We start from the raw sequence: 23,089 nt of genomic DNA on the forward strand, positions 1-23,089 counted from the left end.
CTTAACCTATTGGATTTATTCAATTCATCTGTTCATTTTCTCAGAATCCCCACTATGCAATTCCATAAATGAACTGTTTATAAAGAATCAATAAATTTTAAATCTGAAAAGAAAGAAATTATCCAATTCAATTCCTTCTTGTTATTTGTTTTTAAAAAATTGAATGCAATTGTTAGCAAAGGTACAGATTTTCAAATATCAAAGCTGCCCGTGTAAAGATTCAGCATTTTGTAAATGCAAAATTAGGACTTTTTTCTGTTCTCCAGGCTCCACAACCATGAAATCCCACACCAGCGCTCAAAGCATGTTTACCGTGGTATCACACGCGCTTTGTGTATGGAGCCGATGTGCCCAGGAGAGGTTAAAATCTCCAAAATTTAAAATTTGCTCGCTCTGTATACCAATGGTCATTGTTAATTAATTCTGATTGCCCTGAGTTTTTCTCAGGCTTTTACAGAAACGCAGTGGTTGGTAACATCTGCCATTAGGCACATTTGCTGTGTTGTGTCATCCAGGTAAAGAGTAGCCTTCACCAGTCAGTGAGACAAAATGAAAATTAAGCCAGTTAAATGAAATAGTAGAAATGGATGGACAAGAGAGAAAAAATAACTTTGAGTTGACCACATTCAAAGGCTTGTCAAGTCCAAACTGCAGATTCACCAAGAGACCACCATTACTATTCTGTGGCTTCCTATATAAAAATTAACCTACTTTTCTTTATTGTTATTATTCTGGTGTCAAGGGAATTCAAGGCAGCGGTTTGAATGTCATGGTTAAAGCTTGCAGAGAAGTAAATTCTACCATAGCAAACACCATGCCAGAAAAATGTAAACTTCACAAATCTTCCATGTCCACTTAACCTGAGGTCATGGCCGATTGGGGATGTTCTTGACAATGCAGTCTCTCCGGAGATAAACAGAGAGGTGTAAATACCAGCAGTAAATGCTTCGTGATTGCAGGCTGCTGTGATTTGATCCAATTATCTTGTGATAAACACCCTCAGGGTCTGAAAAGATGTTTCTAGGGACAGGAACACGGCAGGTGTTTTCAGGGTAGGAAAGCGCTGCCGGCCACCTCCCTGTCGATTGCTACCTAGCAGGGGGAAGACCACCCTGGAAGAGGGGGAAGGAAAACGAGGGGAGCCCGGATAAGCCTGTGATGCAGGCAAGAGCTTGGTCCCCAGACAGAAGGCGAAGGGCCTCCCACTGCACATTATCGGGGTCGCTAAAGAAAAATACAAGGTCAATGGTAAAAGAGATCATCAGTCAAGGTTCTGGTCTACCAACAACTGACTCCCACCACAGCCAGAGGGACCACCCAGATGCCACACTTAATTACACTCAGGGGCATATAATGGCTACTCCTGTGTTCAAGACACTTAAAGAACTTTAATAAAGTACAATTTAAGTTCAAAACCCTTGCAAACTGCTTAGTTGTGATTCTATTCAAAAACCCTGAGAAGAAATCTTTTTAAGGAGTACACATAAGATTTCTGTGCTACAGGAAAGGGGAAGCCAGCGTGGCACGTCCTTTCGGCAAGTGCTATGGTCCTGCGGGGTTAAAAGGAGGTAAAACAAAATGTTATTTGGCCGTAAAGGGGAATAATGAAGTACTGATTCGTGCTACCACAGTAGTGAACCTAGAAAACATTAAACTAAATGAAGAAAGCCAGACACAAAAAACCATGTTGGATGATTCCATTTGCACGTATGAAATACCCGGACCGGGCAAATCCACAGCAGCAGCTGGTGGGTCAGTGGTTGTCAGGGGCTGGGGGGTTGCAGGGATTCTGGGAGACTGCCGGTGAGTACGGGGTTGGTTTCTTTTCGAGGTGGCGAAAATGTTCTGGAATTAGATAGTGGTGATGATTACACAACCCTGTGGATGTACTAAAAAAATCACTGAACTGTATACGTTTCCAAAGAATCAATGACAAAATATATGCTCACGCTACTCTGAAAGGTTCATGAAAATCCATGTGAATTACCAAATGAGATGCCTGAATAAAGACACTGAAATGATTGCAAGGTAGCCCCCCCTCCCCAGGCCCCAGATAAAAACCTGGATGAGATCCATCACCAAACTGGTTACACCTAAATCTGCTTCACTTCAGGGCACATTATCACTGGATTTTACTCCAGGTTTGTTAGTAGAGAAATCTTTAGAAGGAAAAAAAGAAGTGGTTAAAATCCAGACATTTTCCCCTGTGTGCAGGGAAGAACAAGATGACATGGTTCTCACCCTGCCCACATTCCCCATGACCTTGTCCAAGTTACTAGCAACCTAATGTGTCGCTGTGCCTTGATTTACCCAGCTGTGAAAAGTCAAATGATAATAACAGCTCTGCTCCATCAGGAGGACGTAAGGGCTAATTAATGTGTTTACGGTTCTCCGGGATCTTTCTGTTCTGGACAGCCTGCTATTATTACGAAGCCCTAACTGACTCTTCTCTAGGGCGGTCAGGACCTGCTTCTATTTAAAGAGGTAATGCAATTTGTTACAAAATGAAAAGCTCGATCCATTACTTTTCCCCAAAACACTTCTGTAAGAAATGCACATTCCTATAGTTGTGTAAATTGTTGCTTTAATTAAAGAACTGAACTTGAGAGAGAGGAACTTAAAAATGGTAAACTGTTTTGTCTAATCCTTCGTTTTAAGAGTTAAGGAAACAGGAGTTTGAGAAACCTGCCCAAGGTCAAGCACGAGGCCCAGAGCCTGAATCCAGGATCCCCTTCCTCCAGAGCCACAGGCGTTCATTCATTCACAGTGCCTCTCTCACACGAAACCTAACACACACATCCCACATCAGCAGCGACCTACACCGGTGGTACAGAAACTACCGCTCTTTCAGTTGTGGTTTGGATCTGTCGGCCAAAATACCCCTATGCCACGGGCACTGGTCAGTCAGCCCACGAGAGCGGCGGAGCAACACAGAGAAGGGGCGCGAGCTGGCCCTGTGTTCACCCGGGAGACCAGCCAGACTGGAGCTGGGTGGGACGGTTCTCAGCCGGGCAGAGGCAGGGGCCAGCCTACAGGCCCCTACACACAAGTGCCAGTCCGGAGTCCCTTGCAACCGGAGCTATAAAAAGGGAGCTGGAAGCTCCAAGGATTCTTTTTACTCCCCAGAACCCTTCTCAGACCACCACCTTAACTTTGAGTTGCGACTCCTAACAACTTCCCTTCCAATTACTAGATATTTGAGTGAAATGCCTGCTATTCCCAAGAATTGTGTTAGCTGCCATGTCCTATACATCTTTGCGTTCCTCAAAGACCCTGTTTTTCAAGGGGTTTTCAACCTACTGGATAAATTATGACAAACACACTGTGATGTTGCAAGGCAGTAAGTCTTACCTTCCATATCAGGTACACACACAAAATACTTTGAGTTCAAAAGAGGAAGAACCCACGATCACTCCAAGGTGACATGCAAGTCGCCCCCCACTTCTTTTGCAACACAGTCCTACCAGAGAGGTGCGAAAAGTCAGTTTGTAGCTTCCGTGAAGACTTCTATTCCCAGAGATCTCAGCAAACTGTAAGATTTCCACTTGCGCCCCGTCTTTTAAACACACCTGATACACGTCTTAATCTTCTGTCCCTCCCTCCTCAGTGGACACACATCGGCCTCCTGAAGATCAAAGGCCATCCACATGGGTGACAGGCTCGCCGGCCAGGCTCACCTGGGGACCGGCATCCTGAGGTCACAAGTTTAAGCTTATGAAACCTAGGCTTCTTGTCAACATTGTCGCCCCCTTTTCTTCCTCAATTATTTTTTAAATAAAATAACACCGAGGAAATTCAGTACACAGCCAGTTTGTTGGTACTAACATGCAGAGATGTCCAAACTTCACAGGAGTGGGATGTGGTCATTTGTCATCTGACACATGAAAGTCAGAATTAGAGTCACAAATGGTGCTTTAGGAGCGAATAACTGGTGCTGGAAAGGCACGTGGAGAAAAGTTGAGAACAGCATGTCCTTCTGTTTAGAAGCTTCTGAGTGCTTCCCTGGGAATTCCAGATTCCGCAGGAAGCCTGTTGGGAGACTCAGGAAGGAAGGGCATTCTACAAACTGCCCCACGTGGTCCAGCGTGCGTCCACCCGCCATGGGCGGCTGCCAGGGCCCCTCGCAGAGGACACGAAATTTCATGTCTCCTTCCAAATAGGTTTTTCCAGAGCTACTCACAAGTAACAAAATGGGATAATTTGAACTCTGTCACATTCTCCCATAACATGTTAAAGACGTTAATGGCCAAAAAGCAAAAAGGAATAAAACATGAAAGGTTTTATAATGAGAATGGACAATTTATAAATGGCTAATCAGAGCTGAGACCTGTAGGATCAGAAATAAATTTATAAGATGCAACAAATCATAACTGAAAGGTTTGAAATGAAAGCAATTGATTTGCTGTACTTGTATTTCAAACGTTATTGATTTCTCCTATAAACAAACGTGCTTTTGCCTTGCGCTCTGAGTAGAAATCTTTAAAGTAGGCGATTTGTCATTCAGATCTCCTCCCTTCCCCTCTACGTTGTTAATTTTGATGGATTTTGTTGGATTTTGTGGATAGTCTTTCAGTATAGGCCATTTTAAAACCATGTTGGAAGCAGGTGGAATATTCGCTATACATGCAGAAGCTTAACACAGGGTGTCCCAGAATGAACGCCTGGTCTCCCCCAGCTGCCCACACACAACAGCCCCATTGCAATTGGTCCAGCCTATTTCGCAGGGAACTGAGGTATTATTGTCCTATGTACAATGTTTCTTGTATCTTCTTCAATAAATGTCTCTATTTTTTATATTATATGGCTCGATACCTTCTGGACAGACCTTGTATATCTATGTGAGTTTGGATTTTCTTCAAATTAGTTCCACCAAAACAATTTATCCCAACAGATTGAATGCAGAAGCTGATAATAAAAATCCAGTTGTTTTCTATTAAACATTAGATGCACATTAGATGTACAAACAATGTAAAACAACACTATTCTCACTAGTTTTTTTAAATTTTGGTTTGCAGACCTGCTTCTTAAAAAAATACACTTATTGTACTGCCACAAAGCAGATTCATTATTGTTACTTTAAAATAAGTTAATAATCTTAAAACTTCTGAGTTAAATTTTTAATATAGTAAATACCAATAAATATATCCCCCATAACTACAGCTCTGATCATTTTTAACAGTAAAGGAACTGCAGAACTATAGCATCAACGATGATGATGGACTGTGACTGTTGTCTGTTCAAACCTCTACCCGCTACCCCCAACCACACATGCGCATTGTAGCACCCTGAAGATGGGGGCTTTCATTTTTGTATTTCTGCCATCGCACACAGTTCTTGCACACACGTATGACCTCACAGTTCGGGGCAGGGGGTGGGCAGAAGACGAGGTTTACAGGGCTGCACCCCTTTTGGAGGCCATAAGGGAGAAGCCATTTTCATGCCTTTTCCAAATTCTCAGGGCCGCCTGCTTTCCTTGGTTCACGGGTCCGCATCACCTCTGCTTCTATCATGAGATCTCCTTCTCTGACTCTCCTGCCTTCCTCTTATAAAGATCTTCGTGACTTCCTTGCCTTCTACCCAGACCGTCCAGCATTACCTCCCCATCTCAAGATCCTCAATGGAATCGCATCTTTTAAGTCCCTTTTTGCCGTATTCACAAGTCCTGGAATTAGGAATGTGGACACTCTTGGGGAATGGGCACTATTTTGCCTACCACAGCCATGCACTAAGGTAATGCAGTAAAAATACAGTAGAAGAATAACCCACCATTTTCCCTAAAATTTAAGAGTCTCCAGGTCTTTCTGATGAGAAAGAAACTAGGAACAGTGATTACCTCTGAGACAGAAACTGGATGACTAAGCACAGGGTGAGAAACATTTATCTACTGCATTTATTTAACACTCCTGTGGCCTTTACTCTGCGCCCCAGGAAGTATCTAGTCTTTCCATAAAAATCTACACCTTTGTACAGTTGCAAAAACTAAGCATGGTGAGTTCAAGTGACTTGCCCACCCAATGCCACACAGCTAGTAAGTGGGCAACCTTGGAGCTGGGACTTGAACCCAGGTTGCCTAGTTAGTATCCATACTCTTTTTTTTTTAAGATTTTACTTATTTATCTTTAGAGGGGAAGGGAAGGAGAGAGGGAGAGAAATATCAATGTATGGTTGCTTCTGGTGCACCCCCTGCTGGGAACTGGCCCCTGCTGGGAACTGGCCTGCAACCCACGAATGTGCCCTGACTAGGAACTGAACCACGATCCTCTGGTTCGCAGGCCTGCGCTCAATCCACTGAGCTACACCATCCAGAGCTTCAGTGTCCATACTCTTAATCACTTCACTATATAGCTTAGCAGGACTTACCTATCATGGTTTAACCCCTTACACTGCTAATTTTCATACCATGTACATGTATTACCAACCCAAAAAGCTAAAGATACAGTCACAATATAGCTGTCTCTAGAAGTAAGAGTGAGCAAGCAGATGTCCACACTTGGTCTTTTCCAATGGTCTCAATTCCTTCACAGAGAGAATGAGTCAGGAATGTAATTCATTTTTAAGCCCGTTACAGAAGAAAGGGAACAGAAATGGAAATGCAGACAAGCGTCACTGGGCAATCGATACTCGTAACACAGGAATAGTCATGTCTCTGTTCCCCCCTTTATGTAACAGGCCATAAAGTGTCCCCTTCCCAACAGCGATCACAGCAGCTTCACGCAGCAGCTGCTTCCCCGGGCTCTGGCTCACTCTGCAGGCCCGGGTGCCTGTACTGGGTCCAGGCATCCTGAGCTCTCAAAGGCCTATTAGAAGTGATACATCCAACAGAAACATCACACAGCGTGCTCAAGAGCAATTCTGTAGACTCTTACCCAAAAGATGCATTTGCAATTAATGTAGGACAGGTAATACAGGACCGGTTTTTACTAAAAATGCTGGCAAACGTTATTTATCAGCTTCTCACTCAGCTGCCACATTGCCACGTGTTCTTTGCCACAGGGTGTCTCTCCCTACTGGCCATTCCCGCCACTGGCCAGCGGGGCCTGCTACACCTATAGATGACTTGTGAGGACCAACCACACGGTGGACAGATAGGGTTTCGCTATGCTGAGGGCATGTGGGTTTCATAAGGCACCTGCAGGAATTTCTTCTTTCCTCTAAACATATACCTGAGCATTTATTTCACAAGGTGCTTCTGGCCACAAGAAACAATAATCTTTAAGCCCCAAGGGAATGATGCAATAGTGGAATAATAGAGCTGATATGCAGGGGCACAGTATCTACCTGCGAGCATCTCCAGTCACACTTTAATAGTCACGAAAGGACAAGTCTTCTGTGCTTCATATGAGGTGGGGAAATAACGCCATGCTCACTAGCTGTTTTCAGGGAAGTGCCATGACTTGGAAAACATCAATTCCTGGGAGTCAGAGTTTTCTGCAATGTGGCCCCAAGAGACTTTCCAATTTTTATTCCCATTTTATCTTCCCATGCAAGCCGAGTGATCTCTACTTCTGGCCTGTGTCCCTGGTTGATCCCCCACCACACACTTCCCGGTCCATACCCTGTGTATCGGCAGCCCAGGTCAAATGCTCTTGACCTGACCTTCCCAGAAACCTCTCTCTCTGATGCTCACACCTCTCTTCCCACTCCCATTGCTCAAAATAAACACAAAAGTCAGTGGGATTACTCTACTTCTATGCTGAACCTCTTATTCTTTGTTAAGTTGTGTTTGTACATCATAAATTACTATTTACAAGCATTTCACTGTTCCCACTCTACTATAAACTTCTAGAAAATGATGTCTAATTCATCTTTATGTGCCTACAACATTTAACAAAATGTTATTGTTTATTTTGTTAAACCAGGAAATAAATGAATGACTGAGAATGAAAAAAAGAAAACCAAATTCCCCCACAACCCTAACTTTTATAAGGGAATTGGGACGGGAGGACTGTAATTCCCTCCACTGCCAACGGAAGACCACGTGCTCACTTCCACAGATGAGACTGAAAACGACCTTCAGCACAATAACAAGAAGCCCTAAATTCTGAGGCCAGAGTTCTCTGTGTTCTGGTAAAACTAGTATTTTCCAGATTTATTATTTGTTTAATACACCAACCATATTTAGGAACACTAATATGTTTTTACATCTGGGGATCTGGGTGTCAGCCAGACAGACTCCGGAGTTGCCGTTTTATACACAAACAGAGCGTTCTCTGAGCTAAACGTCGTTAGTCACCCCAAACCCGGCTCTGGAAGGCAAACAGCCCACTCTCATAAACAGGAAATAAGAGGGCTGGCCACATCAGAGCTGGCTCTGTAACCCTCCCTCTGCTGAAAAGGTGCGTGGCAAACACACACATACATTCCCGGAGCAATTTCTTCCAAAGAGCAAATTTGCATCTCAGTAGCTTCTGGTAGCTTCCACACGACTCATACATCAATTTAGAAAGGAAGTGATTCAAAGTGGGGTGAGAAATTAAAAAAAGAACCCCAGGCTGCAATTACCTTCATCATCGGTAAGTGTTTGCTGGGTTGATGGTGTCTAAATGGGAGAAGGAACAGAGAGAGGCCTTTTCTGTTTTGTCTCCTGGTAAATAAATCCCCACTTTTAACAATGGTGATATGAAGGCCCTTTGTACATGGGAAATGCATGCATGCCACACAGCACATCCAGGGTTCGCAGACTTTGTTCAGGAGGTCCATGCCCAATGAAACTCCCTTAAAAGCTGTTGGACTTTTTCAAAAGATGGCACGCAGTAGAAAAGGGATTTTCCTACTTAAATCACAAAAACAGCATTAATGGGAATCCAGTATAAACAGGGCTGGCGTGTCCAATCCCTTCAATGGTCGCCTTGTTGGCTTAAAAATAACACCGCGCTCTTTAGGGGATTCCAGGGGTAAAATTAATTCTCTCTCCAAAGAGTCTTCACAGACGATATTTCCGCTCAAGTCAAACAGAAACTGTCCCGCCTGTGGACAGTTCCTCTCTTTCTGCGGGGGAATCACGAAGGCAGAAACTCGAACCCTTAGACTCGGGAATCCAAGGGTCATTCATTTCTAGAGGAGCAAAGGAACCTAATATTGAGGTTCACTCATCCAGCCTCCACGGTTTTTTGTCCTGCTCTACACAGAGTCTCATGGAAGCATGACAGCAAAGCTGGGACTGCTGCAAGTTCTTTGTTCCTCCGTGCATTCAATACGCCCAAGAGACAGTGTCTCCGGAGGAACAAACCAGGCGAGCAAGTCGAGACTGGCTGCGCCAGGGGTGGACGTTGGGGGCATAGAAACCCTAATTCAGAAAATGGCAACATACACACACAATAGCTAAGATTTACTGAGAACTTGACCCATACTGTCATTTAATCCTCAAAACCTTGACGCAGAAGGATTCAGAAAATAGTAGTCCTATGCTCAAGTTCAGACTCACCCCACCCGCTTCAGACTAATGGCCACAGGCAGTAGGAATGCGCTGTTGAACTGGAGCTTGCATTACCCCAGCCCTCCTGAAGGTGGCACTCTAGCAGGACCCAGGAATCTGCATTTTCACAGGCTCATCAGGTGAGCTGTATGCGCGCTGTGAAGTGTGAGAACCACTTCCCCGATGTCAGTAGGATGCTTCCTTTCTAGAAAAAGCACAGAACCTGAACACAGCTCACAATCATCCCCCTGGCCCCTTGAGACCAGCCCCGCTGGCCAACACGTCTTTCAGTCAGACATATAAGTAACAAGAGAGCTATTTTATTCTCTTTACTCCCTTAATCACACCTGATTAAGAGAGTAAAGGTAACAAATACAAATTTCTGGATACCTGACCAAAACCAAAAGTAGATCAAGAGCCTTGAACTCCATGTGGCTTATTCCCAGGGCCTCAGTAAATATTCAGCTTGGATAGTCAAGAGACAGACACACTTGAAACAACGGCTTCTTCTTCCTCTGCTGATATTCTTACAGTTTCTATATAAAAACCAGGGCTTTCCTGTCAGAGCGCCAGCTGTTTGGTTTCTATTAACAGGCAGAAGACTGGCTTCTTGGGAAAACAAAATGGGAAAAGTCTTCCTTCTTTTCAAGTGCAGTTGCCCGCCTGTAAGTGTGGGTTCTGCACCTGCAGATTCGACCAGCCCTGGGCTGAACACATGAGGGGGAAAAGCCATGTTCTTGCAGACGTGGTTGCATCTGTTCTGAACATAGACAGACTTTTTTTTCTTATCATTTTTCCCTAAACAATACAGTATAACTATTTATATTTTATTAGCTATTATAAATAATAGAGAGATGATTTAAAGTATATGGGGGGATGTGTGTAGGTTATTTGCAAATACCACACCATTTTATTGGAGGGACTGGAGCATCCTCAGATTTTGGCATCTGCAGGGGTCCTGGAAACGAGTCCCCGTGGATACGGAGGGATGGCTATGCCAGGTTGCCTTCTGGGAGTGCATGGCCAGGAACCCGACATTTAGGGAAAGCAGACTCAGAAATGACCACTCCTAAGCATAATTCAAAGTTGTATGAAAAACTGTTTAAAGTCATTCAAATTATCTTTTTATTTGTACAATTTTTATTGTTTAATAAGATCATGAGATTGCTGCTTTCTAATTCATTGCTAAAGCAAACCCAAGTCATTTTTAATGAAACATTCCACTGCCCAGCTGAGGGAAGAGGAGAATCAGATTTGCAGACTTTTTGCCATGTAAGGAAGGAGCTGGGCTGGGCACTCGTAGACGCCACCCCCTGAGCCTCTGGGCGACCCTCTGGGGCAGGGGTGGGAGCCCCCTCTTTTGGGTGAGGACCCAGGGCTCAGTGTCTTCATCTGGGCTCCCCAGAAGCAGAGTCTGAGCCCAGGAGGCAGGTACAGAAGTTTATTTGGAAGGGGACCCTGAGAAGCCCAAGCGAGGGAGTAAGAAAGGTGAGCCCTAAAGGGCAGAAGTCTTCATAAAAGGTGTGAAAGTGAAGTTGTCATGTGCAAACAGGCTCGCTTCCAGGGGCCACCTGAAGAAGTGTCCAACCGGGGGTAGGACATGGGGTGGCATTCACCCGTGCCCGTCCCTCCCTAGTGGAGGGCTGTCCCCCCAATTGCACAACCTGGAAAGGGCAGGCCAAGACTTGAACCCAGGCCTGACCGAAAGCCTGCCTGCTCGTCACCCCATCACTCCCCTCCTCGGTGTTGACAAAGACAAGCCTCTCATGTAACCATGATATTATGCACAAGTGAGAGACTCACTCTTACTTTTCTCTTCATCTTTCATTTTCTCACCTACCCACTCCTGATTTCCTTTCTCCTGAACCTTAAAAATGGACAGACAGCCTTCTGAGACGCTCACTCACAGGCTTTTACTTCCTTCATAAGCTGTGCAACGACTTCCAAAAGAAAACAAACCAATTCTGCACGTGCAGAGCATTTGGGAAAGCAGTCCACCATGGCTGGCTGGTTTCCAGCCCGAGCACATTTCTACAGAACAGGACAGGGGCCAGTCCAAGCCAGGCAGAGGTGGCAGCGGGCCCACGGCATGCAGTCTGGACAGGAACCCCGGAGTGGCTCTGGCCTGGCTGGTAGGGAAGCACCGTCCGGGGAAGAAAGGGACACGCAGATGTGGGCACCGCAGCTGCACAGGGACCTGAATGAAGAGCACCTGTGGAAAAGCACTGCCTATCCGACTGGCAAAGCCCTGTGCACACACAGATATGGCACTCCTCATCCTCAGGTAAGTCACGAAGGCTGAGACATCAGTACAGCTCCCTAGGATGAGCCACGCCAGAGCTAGCTAACATATCCGGACTTCTGCTTTATTCTGCTTACTTTTTTTAAAAAAGGCCCTGGCTGGTGTGGCTCAGTGGACTGAACACTGGCCTGTGAAACAAAGGGTGGCTGGTTTGATTCCCAGTCAAGGCACATGCTTGGGTTGCAGGCCAGGTCCCCAATAGGGGGCGCATGAGAGGCAACCACACACTGATGTTTCTCTCCTTCTCTTTCTCCCTGCCCTCCCCTCTCTAAAAGTAAAATAAATAAAATCTTTAAAACAAAAGGTGGTAAACAAGCTTAACCGACCTGCTTGATGCTTACTATTTAACTAAAAGGGTAAATGTACTCCTTTTGCCACTTTCTACAGAAACTCATTCCTGTAAGTACCAAAAGTGTTGTGACTGCGGTGATTTCTTATGATGATAAAACACAGAGAGACATAACAGGCAGGGAATATATCCCTGAAGAACAATGAGTCCAGACAGGGGACATGCGTGTGCAGTGTGGGGAACACTTGGCCTGCAACACCGCCCTGGGAAGCTGAACGATGGCCCTCATAGAACCAAGCCATTAATTAGCTCCATCATCATCTTTGTTTTATGACACCCACTTTTCTACACCAATCAGTCGATTTACTGGTATTGGAAATTGGAATGAGGCCTTGAGAGAAAAGAAGAAAGCACTACATACCTTACTGAGTCATGAATCTTACAATCTGTATTTTTTACTTCCAAAAATGACCTAACAAACTTGCTTTATAATTAAATCTATCCTAACAACTTCTCTTTTGTGTTTTTCAGCCACTCTTGGTAATCATGCAGAGATTTGAATTGGAAATCCGCTATGATTGTAATTAGGTGCAAAAATTACATTGCGCTTGCTGGGTAAAGACCCTGTGCTCAGTCTCCTGTGGGGGCCTGACCGGCTTCCTGCAGGAGCACGGAGGGAAACTGCAGGTTTTCGGTATTAGCTGAAACCCCTAATTTACTTGACTATGACATTTGAAATAGGCGTGCATGATAAGCTCAGAAATTTAAACCTTCAAAGGATGGCCTCATGTGGAAATTTTACCTTTAGAAAAATAAACTGGCAAACACATTTTCATTTTAAAGCCTATCCCAAAGTTTAAAATTCATGACCTGCATTGAAAGTTTGCAGTTTACTAAGAAAGTAGCACTTAACAAAAGAGGTAAAGAACTGAATTGCATTGACTATTTTAAGATTACTGCAAAATGCGTTTGCCTTTGATTCAACCCAATAGAAAATCAACCTTGGCATTTATGTTGGCTTTCATCTACCTTCAATCACAAAGCAATTACAATACTAAATATCATGGGTGACTGGTGTAAAAAGATTCTGCGATTTTAAAGAATGTTACTTTGGATGAAATTAATTATTTTCTATTTCCATGAAAGTGCTATGATTTCTAAAATGCATGAAGTTTTGACCAAATTTACTTGGTTGGCATTTGTGTTCTTTTCCTAATAAATGAGAAAATATCTTCTAAACAGTTTAAATCATCTAAGTTTGTCAGCAAAACAACAGCCTAAAAATTTTAGTTGCGGTTACCAGTGGTTAAGAAGAAAAAAAAAAAAAACAAAGCTTACCATTTGCCGTGTTCTTTTTAAAGTTATCCAGGAATTCCTCTAGAAGCTGGGACTGGTTAGGAGGAGGCAGCAGGCCCTTCTGGTCCCTTTGGAACAGGTCGCTGTCCGACCAAGAAGTACACAGGGTTCCCTTTGTGTCTGGTGGCCGGGCAATCAGAGTAAGCCCAACACTCTTCTCAGAAAACAGGGCCTCCATCTGCTTAAGGTCAAGATCAGACACAGCTTCCCCATTTAAGGTCATGATCTCATTGCCCTTTCTCAGCCCTAGAACCAGGAGGAGGAACAGAGGGAGAAAGAAGAGACAGATTTTATTGAGGGGAAGGTTTCAAGATGAAAGAAAGCTTCAAATGCAAACCATGTACTCTGAGGGCTGTTCAGTTGCTATCGTCAAAGAAAGTATCAAAATGTACTTAGATGCCAATGATAACGAAACACATTTCTGCTCTCTCAAGGCTAGGATTAGAAGGAACAGTTTGAAAACGAAACACTTTGAGAGTGATTCAAACTAATTGTTCTGTTTATCTGATGTTAAGTGCCCTGGGAAACTACACCTGTTTGCAAGATGAAAACCGTGCTGTCTGCCTGGCTGTCTGGAAAATATGCATGTATGTTCTCTCTGTGTATGTGCGTTCTCTCTCTCTCTCTCTCTCTCTCACACACACACACACACACACACACACACACATTAAATTAAACTATTTACTCTCTTTAAAATTCCTAGGGAAACCATTTTCTGACAAAACTGTAAGAGGAATATTTCACTATCCAGACTGCATTCTACAGTTTTCTAACTCAAAAGGGGCAGAGATATTCCGCACCACACGGACCTTCCCCATAGGCCAAGCCATCAGGGAGGACGTCGCTGATGAATATCCGGCTGAGACGCTGGTGCTCACCCACCTGCGCTGTCACTGCGAACCCTGGGGATAAAAATAAAAGGGAGACACAAGTCTAAACTCGTCACACTGGCTAAATTCCCCAACGTGACCGGCAGTATTTTCTCAGACATCTATTATTATAAGTACAGTATGTTGACAAAGCCTAAGTTACAACTATTTTGAAAGCATAAATACCCAGCAGGGTCAGAAAAAGAGAAACACGTCAGATCTAAAGGTTTAGGAAACATGAACACACAAACTTACTGGAAAGTGGAGGCCACAGACTCATGTTCACAGCAGCCTTACTCACAACAGGCAACAGGCCAAAGCCACCCGGCTGTCCATCCACAGAGGAATGGATAAACACTGCGGTATAGCCATAGACTGGAATATTATTCAGTCATGAAAAAGGAGGACATTCTGATACATGATATAACATGAAAAAACCTTAAGGACACTGCTCTGTGACAATAAGCCAGGCACAAAAGATCAGATACTATATGAGGTAACGAGAGTAATCAAATTCATGGAGACAGAGGGTAGAATGGGGGCTGCCAGGAGCCAGGGGCAGGAAGAATGGGAGTCACTCTCTAACAGGTGCCAAGTTCCAGTTTTGTGAGATGAACACAGTCCTGAAGACAGATGGTGGCGACAGTGGCACAACAGTGTGACCGTGCTTAATGCCACTGACTGTCATTTTTAACCATTCAACGACGATGAACTTTGCCCTGTGCATTTCACCACAATTTATTTTTTTTAATTGAAGACCAAAAAATTTACTGAAATCAATCAAATTCAGTTCAATAAAATATGTGTCAAGAAACAACCCCATACGGGCCTAGGAATTTTCAGAAGGTGGAAAAACACTTGGACGGAAAGAGTGCTGGCCGTAAAAGTGACCACACGCAGAGCCTCGGTGAACACACTTCCCAGACTCGGACACCGCCCTCCCCCCGACTCCGCAGTCGTGGAGTCGTGGAGTTTCTATGTCCTGGTCTCGTAACACTGGGAGCCCTTCGATGACAGGAAGGCCGTGCACCTCAGTTTGCTCTGGGCCTCGGGCAAAGCCTAGCGGACAGGGGTCACCAGAAAGCATCTGTGCAACTGTCTTCATTCAGCCCGTCACTCAAGTGCAGAGGAGATTCACAAGGGTGACCATGGGAAGCTGAGTGAGGGCCAACACAAGGACAGACAAAATGCAAAGAAGGCTTTAAGCAAAAAGCGACCTAACATTTGGGTCAAAAGGATTATGGAAATTAAGAAACGAAGAACAGATCATAAACAGGACACTTGAAGATTATAAACAAGAGTAGAATTTGATCAGCTGGAATCATTTTAAGAAAAATAATTACTGGTATATTAATAATATTTTTAACAAGACAAGAAATAGTCTTTCTATGGAGATATTCATTGACGATTATCTACTTATTGAGTTTGTATGGTAAAAGAATGAAAGACAGAACTGAATTTTAACACATGAACACAGTCAATAAGGAGCTCAAAGACAAGTTTAAATACAGATAAACAGAAACGCAAGCATTAAATATCAAGCAACCATGTAGGCTTCTTCAAGCAAGTTAGACCTTCAGTTAGTTCTTGAAGGGCAGATCTGATCGACACGTCAGGGAGGAGGGAGGAGATGGCAGCCAGGAGCCGTGAACGGAGGCTCCCCAGTGGGGAGAAGGTTAGCTAAGAGCAAAGGCAGCGAAGACGTGGAGATGACAAGCACCGTGACTCACACGCATCATGAGGCAGTTAGTCAGCTTAGAACAGACCCGGCACACAGTAAACCCACTGTAAGTGTTATCGTCATCATTTCAAATGTCTCATCGACTTATACTTATTCCCCTTCATCATTTTGGCATCCTTCCCTAATATTAATACACCTTTTTAGCCCGCTACTCGAAATAAATAAAAATTGAAGAAAGATGAAGTTCAGAAACTACTGTCAGGATTTCTGAAAATGTACATTTAAAGAGAAAAATTAGGGGAAAAAAGGAGAAGGCTGTGCCCATGCTCACCGAAGTCAGACACACCCCCCGTCTTCGTGAGCCGCACGTCATAGACACTGAGGGGAAAGACTTCGATTTCATCATAAACCTGCCGAAGGTAAAAACAGCCAAGTCAGGGATTTGATGTCATGATGTCTTGGAAATTTACTTGGATTGTTTCCAAACTAGATGCCAAATTTCAGCCGAACTTTCCCCCAAAAGCACTTAGTGTCAAAATGAAGAGGCCACCAAGAATGGATCAGACTTCTCTCCCCCCCTGGGGCTGACCCACGCACCTGGTCTTGCATGGATTCGTGGGGTGCGGGAATACAGTACTCGATGTTTTCATCTACCAGTTTTCGGAGTTGCAGGCCATGGTGGCTGGGTTCCAACTGCCTCATCTATCAGGAGAAATATAATTATTCACACTTTATAAATATTCTTTCTAAATTCATCACTGTTTGTTAAAAATCACAGTGGAAATTTGTAAAAAAAAAAAAAATAAAAAAAGGCCATATGTAAGTTGCTGAGTTGAAACCTATATAGAAAAGATTGAATTTAAATGGGCAAGAAAATCATTATTTTCAAGCAGATCTTCTCTAAATGATAACTGCTTGTCACTGGAAGCACAAGACCTTCTAAGGAGGTTTTGGGAACATACAGTAGATAACAGAGTGAGTGAGGCGAGTAAAAGCAGGTTCACGGGTGTGAGTACTTGAAACACGATGTTTATTCTCATTTTATTATTCTATCATCTATTTCTATTACAACTGTCAACCTACTTTGTCGACCCCTGTACCACACTAGTCTCAGCAAACACTCTCTCTTCACATATTAGTTGTCTCCAACTCTGTTTCCCACACTGAAGTACAGAAATTTATGAAATGTGAACAAACTCATATGCCACAGACTTCAGATTTAGGAATTTCCTACTCTAAAAAGTCTTCAAAAGAAAAATGTACACACTCATACACTTGCATTCTCTCTCTCTCTCTCTCTCTCTCTCACTTTCAACAATGAGAAGTTATCTCAGGTCTAGGTTCTACCTGGGTCTAGTCAACCCACTACTTTTGACATCCCCTATGACTTAGAAACTTGACCAAGTTAAAAACTGATGTCATTGCTATAAAACGACTTTGTTGGCTGCCTGAATAAAAACCTTACATAATGGAGTAAAAGGAAATTAAATGAATAATATGAGCTACACATATAACTGTCTGATATACTAAGGCTTAACTCAAAGTGACAAAGGAGAACTAAAATGAAGGGTTATCCACCTCTCCTAAGTGTACATGGTGAAGAGTTACCAAACTCTACACGCCTTTTTTCTTTACCATCTCACATAATTGACTGCACTTTTCTCTGAAAACTTAAAACTATTTCAGCTCTCCTGCACCATCTGGTGGTCTACAACATCTGCTCTGATGCTCCTGAGTCTGTTCATCCATTTCAGCGGGCTCTCTTTAAGACTTATCATAAGCAACCTTTTCAGAAATAAAACCCAACTTGAATAATAAAGAGAACGTCTCACGACAGTCTTCCCTGAAACCACTGTGGATGGTATCAAGTGGCTTCTTTAATGTAGAGGAACTTGGTAGAAGTACTTAGAATTAAATCAAACTTACTTCATTGTTTATGCCACTTTCTTCCAGGCGCCGCCCCTAAGTAACTTAAATAACAACTGCCTTCATATTTATTCCAGATAGAAAGATGCAGAATTCCAGCAAAATAGCTCAGGTTCTCTATGAAGGCAAGGGGTCATGCCCTAACAACTCCTACTTCTACAAGATGAAGAAGGAGAATGCTAATTAATAGGTATGTTAATTAATAATGTTCCCTGGTGTAGAAAGTGAGGTCTTAAACACCACATAGATTTAGAAGGCACAGGAAAGCAACATTCAGGCAGCAAACTCGATTACCTTGCATGCCAAAGTCAAGACATCTTCTACCCTGTGTTCCGGCCTGATCATCACAGTAACTCCCTGATTGTCCTGGAAGTGAACGTACGCCTGGGTCTCCCACACGTTGTCTCGGGAAACGCCATCCACTGCGGAACCATACATATGCAGAAGTTCATCGACCTGCGTTTAGATCCCAAGAGAAAATGCACACAGATGTGATGTCTTTTAAATGAGAAACTACTGATATACTATCCCCTTAATCCTAGGCGCATTTCACAGTAAACCCTTTCACACGCCGTATGTGTCTGGCTCCTCGGGACCCGCTGGGGCAGACAAGCCCAGCATTTCCTCAACCCACATGAACCTGATGCCCAGGGACCTTAATCTCAGTACCTCATTCAAATCTGTTGATAGAGGCAGAGAAGATGTGGGCTGACCCCTGTCCCAAGCTCTGGTCTCCACGCCCTTTTGCCTCCCAGCCCAGCCTGCAGCCCTGCAGTCGGTGGAAGGACCGCTTCATCCCCACCCTCTCTGGTCTCAAGGAGAAGGCTGAGAAGAGGCACCGTGACATCGGCGCCACGATCCTGGTGGACTTCAGATACGCTCTCGCCCATGGCCCCCGATGGCTGCTTGCACCCCAGCCCTGAACTGCACTTAAGCCAAGCGTGCTCTTCTTCTCACTTATTCTGACCCTTCATCCTGGAGAAGATATTTTTTCTATTTCACATCTAGATATTTTTTAGGAACCATCCCCAAACATAAGCCTTTTCCAAACAAATTCAGTTTCCTAAACTTCCTCACCACAGCAATTCAATGACCTCGTGCTAACCTGTACTTCTGAGTTCAGCTTCCATGAATCTTTGTTGAGGACCCTTCCAACACGTCTCCCCACTTCATGGTGGGTGTTTTACGAGCACACCTGCCCACACCGTGCTGAGTGTTCCCCAGTTCCTGACCCACAGTGTCTTGACTCCCACGCCCTACCATCCCTAATCACAGGATCTCGCCCTGAGGGACTTCTTTTCATTTCCCCAGATGAAAAAAGTCCTCAAACAAAAAACGTTTTGCTGATGCAAAAGAGGTGAAACAGAATAAGGCAGAAGCACTAAAAGGCATCAAAATCTTCGAGTTCAGAGAGAGTGGATGAAGCGGCACTTTTCCCTCTTGGACCCCACCGCACATACAGTGTCACAAGGCACCTACAATGTTTGTTCCCCACCCCAGTGAACATTTAAGGCTCCTCCCCTCACTACATAACAGGCACACTGAGACAAAAAAAAAAAGGCCCAAATGAAAGAACAGATCAAAGCTCCAGGAAAAATACAACTAAGCAATGAAGAGAGAGCCAAACTATTAGATGCACAATTCAAAACAATGGTTATCAGGATGCTCCAGGAACTCACTGGGTACTTCAACGGCATAAAAAAGACCCAGGCAGCAAAGAAGGCTGCATTATGTGAAATAAAGAAAAATCTATAGGGAACCACAGTGACTGGAAGGAAACCAGGACTCAAATCAATGGTTTGGAGCAGATGGAGGAAATCAACTGTCAACCAGAACAGAATGAAGAAATGAGAATTCAAAAAAAATGAGGAGAGGCTTAGGAACCTCCAGGACATCTTTAAACATTACGACATCTGAATCATAGGGGTGCCAGAAGGGAAAGAGGAAGACCAAGAAATTGAAAATTTGTTTGAAAAATAATGGAGAACTTCCCCAATCTGTCAAAGGAAATAATGTCGGGAAGTTCAGGAAGTTCAGAGTGTCCCAAAGAAGTTGGACCCAAGGAGGAACACACCAAGACACATCATAATAACATTACCCAAAATGAAAGATAAGGAGAGAATCTTAACAGCAGCAAGAGAAAAGGAGACCGTTACCTACAAAGGAGTTCCCATAAGACCATCAGCTGATTTCTCAAAAGAAACCGTACAGGCAAGAAGAGGCTAGAAAGAAGTATTCCAAGTCATGAAAGGCAAGGACCTACATCCAAGATTACTCTATCCAGCAAAGCTATAATTTATAATAAAAGGGCAGATAAAGTGCTTCCCAGATAAGATCAAGTTAAAGGAGTTCATCATCACCAAGCCTTTATTATATGAAATGTTAAAGGGACTTATCTAATAAAAACATTAAAAATATGAACAGTAAAATGACAACAAACTCACAATATTAACAACCAAACCTAAAAAAAATACTAAGCAAACAACTAGAAGAGCAACAGAATCACAAAAATGGAGATCACATGAAGAATTATCAGTGGGGGAGGGAGAGAGGAGGGAAAAAGGTACAGGGAATAAGTAGTATAAATGGTAGGTAACAGACGGGGTAGAAAACAGACGGGGAGGTTAACAATAGCATAGGGAATGTAGAAGCCAAAGAACTTATATGTACAACCCATGGACATGAACTAAATGGGGGGAATGAGGGCGGGAGGCAGTGTGCAGGAGAGAGAGGAATAAAGGGGAGAAAATGGGACAATCCTAATAACATAATCAATAAAATATATTTTAAAAATCTTCCAGTTCAAAAACTGCTGAGTGGTGGAAAAATTTCTCAATAGGTGTATTACATCAAATGGAGAGTACCTTGAAAGTGACTCAAGTTTAAACATAAGAATAAGTACACAATTTTTTATAAACAAATTCCATTTCTTGGGTCCCCCTCTCATACTTTGAATCCCATACATTAAAAAAGTAAAAGATCCTATGTAGGATTAAAAATTAAAATACAGTAAAGAAATCTAAAAAAAAAAAAAACAGGTTGAGGCAAAGTAAGAGAGACCCATCTTTCTGGGTCCCCATTTGTGAGTGTGAGTGGCATTTCTCGGACTGTCATGGATGTGTCATTTCCTGCGCATTTTCCTGGACAGATGATGGCAGCCTGGGACAAATATGAACCTCAAGTGCAGAAACAAGAGAGAAATGGAGGCACAGGTGCCTGGAGCCAAGGACGAGGGAATCCGCCTGGACAGCACTGTCTCCTGAAGGGTCCTCATCTCCGGGATCCCACTTCATTCCCTAGAAAATCTCCCAGGTACTTCTTGGCATCTAGGCAGCGATTTCAACCACGTGAGGCAGCAACAGCCAGGTCCTGCCTTGAAGGTGCAGACCCCGCCTCTCAGAACTCACTTGCTCAGAATCTAACTAAACCCCAGCAGAGGTCACTGTGGAGTAAGAAACCACACAAGCAGCTGGTCCAGAGTCTATCACAGTCCCCATTCCAGCTGCAAGTAGTTCCATTTCGCACTTTTAGAACAGAACAGGAAAAACTTTGCTGAGGATGGACGATGGACGGGTGGGGGAGGGACAGGAGAGATGCAGAGTCACACCTACAGCTCCCTGTCCTCCTCTGCCATCCCTCCTGCCCCTCGTAGAGGCTGTCGCTCCGGCCAGTAGAATCAGCTTTGACAGGCTGTAATAGTCAAGTCACTTGCCATTCCCAGCCCTTGGAGGTCAGCATTTTCTCGACCCTCTATTTAACAAGTGAGGAAAATGAGGCTTGGAAGATCCCAGAACCTTGCTCCAGCGCACAAAGGGAGGTGTGACCAGTGGTACTGTGGGGATTTGAACCCCAAAACCTGGCCTGAACATGTGCTCACCACCACAACACCATACAGAAATATCAGCCTGGCGGTCACCTCCCCACAAAAAGGATACAGCCTAACTTTCCCAATTCCTTTCCATCATATAAAACACACACCATGTTCTGGTTGAATAAAAGGGCTCACCTGCCATTCCCCCCAAGGAGTGAAGGCCACCTGTGCTTCTGGACCCTCCTTCAAGTCCATTACCTTCTGCACAGCTCTAGGGCGGAAACCATTCATATCCTTCAACCTAGTTTCAAATGCTCCTCCCATCTCATGAAGCGCCTCCTGCTCACTCCCATCATTCCCCCAATTCCACGCAATTAGATGTGTCCGCTCTCCTGGGTCCCTGGTATACAGCACGTGGCTGAGCCCAGGTCACGAGACAGTCATTCCCAGGCTGCTCTGACACCCCCAGGTGCTAAGACCAGAGGCTTCTGGGCCTCCTTCCTCAGCCCTCAACACACTGCTTCCTGCACTCAGTACACCTCTGACACAGGAGCGTCGACTTGGAAACAACAAGAAATTCTCTGTCATACATAGGCTTGCAAGTAAAAGCTGTCTATTCTTAGTACCTTATTCAAATGTTTACAGAGTATCAACTTCTTAATCTTCCCTAAAAGTTCAAGAAGAGACATTAACAGATTATTAGCAGGGGGAAAGTCCTAGACAAGAGACTAGTTGTGCAGGGAAATACAGAGATAGAAGAAAGAACAAAAGAAATATTCTCATTCTATGTAATTAAACAGGGCCTTGTGCCCACAACAGCTCTGAGGAATCATTTCCTGAGTCTACCCCTGACCTAAGGTGGAGTGGATGGCCAAAGACAAGCTGCCTATCAAAGCCAAGGAGGACTCAGAACTTCTCGAGATCCCTCAATGAAAATTTATAACTAATTTTTTACTGTATATAATACACACACACATCCCAGAAGTGTGTGCAATTACAGAGGCAAAACCTGGTTATTCAAAGGAGGCGTCGAGAATGTGGAATTTAATTTGAACTCGAAAAAGAAAAAGCTATCTGGTGCTTACAGCTCTCCTGGGTGGTTGTACATTTTGCCCATTTCGACGGCAAACTTGATTGATTTCCTCAAGGGGCAATGCTCTCCATGCCAAAAATACACATGCTTTATTCCCAATGAGCCAGACAATCCTCTCCTACATTCTATTTCACGAAAGGAACAGAAGATCTCGAAACTATACACAACAAATGGAGCCATCTGGAAAACACTCTTTCCAGTGTAATCTTTAATGACTCACCCCGAGCGTGTGGTTGGCTACCTCGGTCAAAACTGTTGCACACCCGGCCTCCCTCCTACTCCCCCTCGCCCTCCCCCTGACAATTAGTTTCCAATTAGCCCATTTCAGGTTTCCAGGTCCCGGAGAA

The 23,089-nt window shown here is 44.0% G+C and overlaps 1 protein-coding gene across 3 annotated transcripts in view; it reads right to left on the minus strand.

Moving 5' to 3' along the window:
- TIAM2 (TIAM Rac1 associated GEF 2) overlaps positions 1-23,089 on the minus strand; it is a 197,910-nt gene that overhangs the window by 41,093 nt on the left and 133,728 nt on the right. For 2 of the 3 annotated variants that reach the window (XM_053668779.1, XM_053668778.1), the window contains exons 9-13: positions 18,133-18,294; positions 16,510-16,614; positions 16,244-16,322; positions 14,172-14,264; positions 13,345-13,608 (exon numbers count right to left, since the gene is read on the minus strand). In XM_053668779.1, coding sequence (XP_053524754.1) covers positions 13,345-13,608; positions 14,172-14,264; positions 16,244-16,322; positions 16,510-16,614; positions 18,133-18,294 — 703 coding nt within the window. The remainder of the gene's footprint in view (positions 1-13,344; positions 13,609-14,171; positions 14,265-16,243; positions 16,323-16,509; positions 16,615-18,132; positions 18,295-23,089) is intronic. The other variant, XM_053668780.1, reaches the window with a different exon arrangement.

Source organism: Artibeus jamaicensis, unplaced genomic scaffold (genome assembly GCF_021234435.1).
Source record: "Artibeus jamaicensis isolate MK-2021 breed Jamaican fruit bat unplaced genomic scaffold, CSHL_Jam_final contig_497, whole genome shotgun sequence".
NCBI classification, from domain to species: Eukaryota; Metazoa; Chordata; class Mammalia; order Chiroptera; family Phyllostomidae; genus Artibeus; species Artibeus jamaicensis.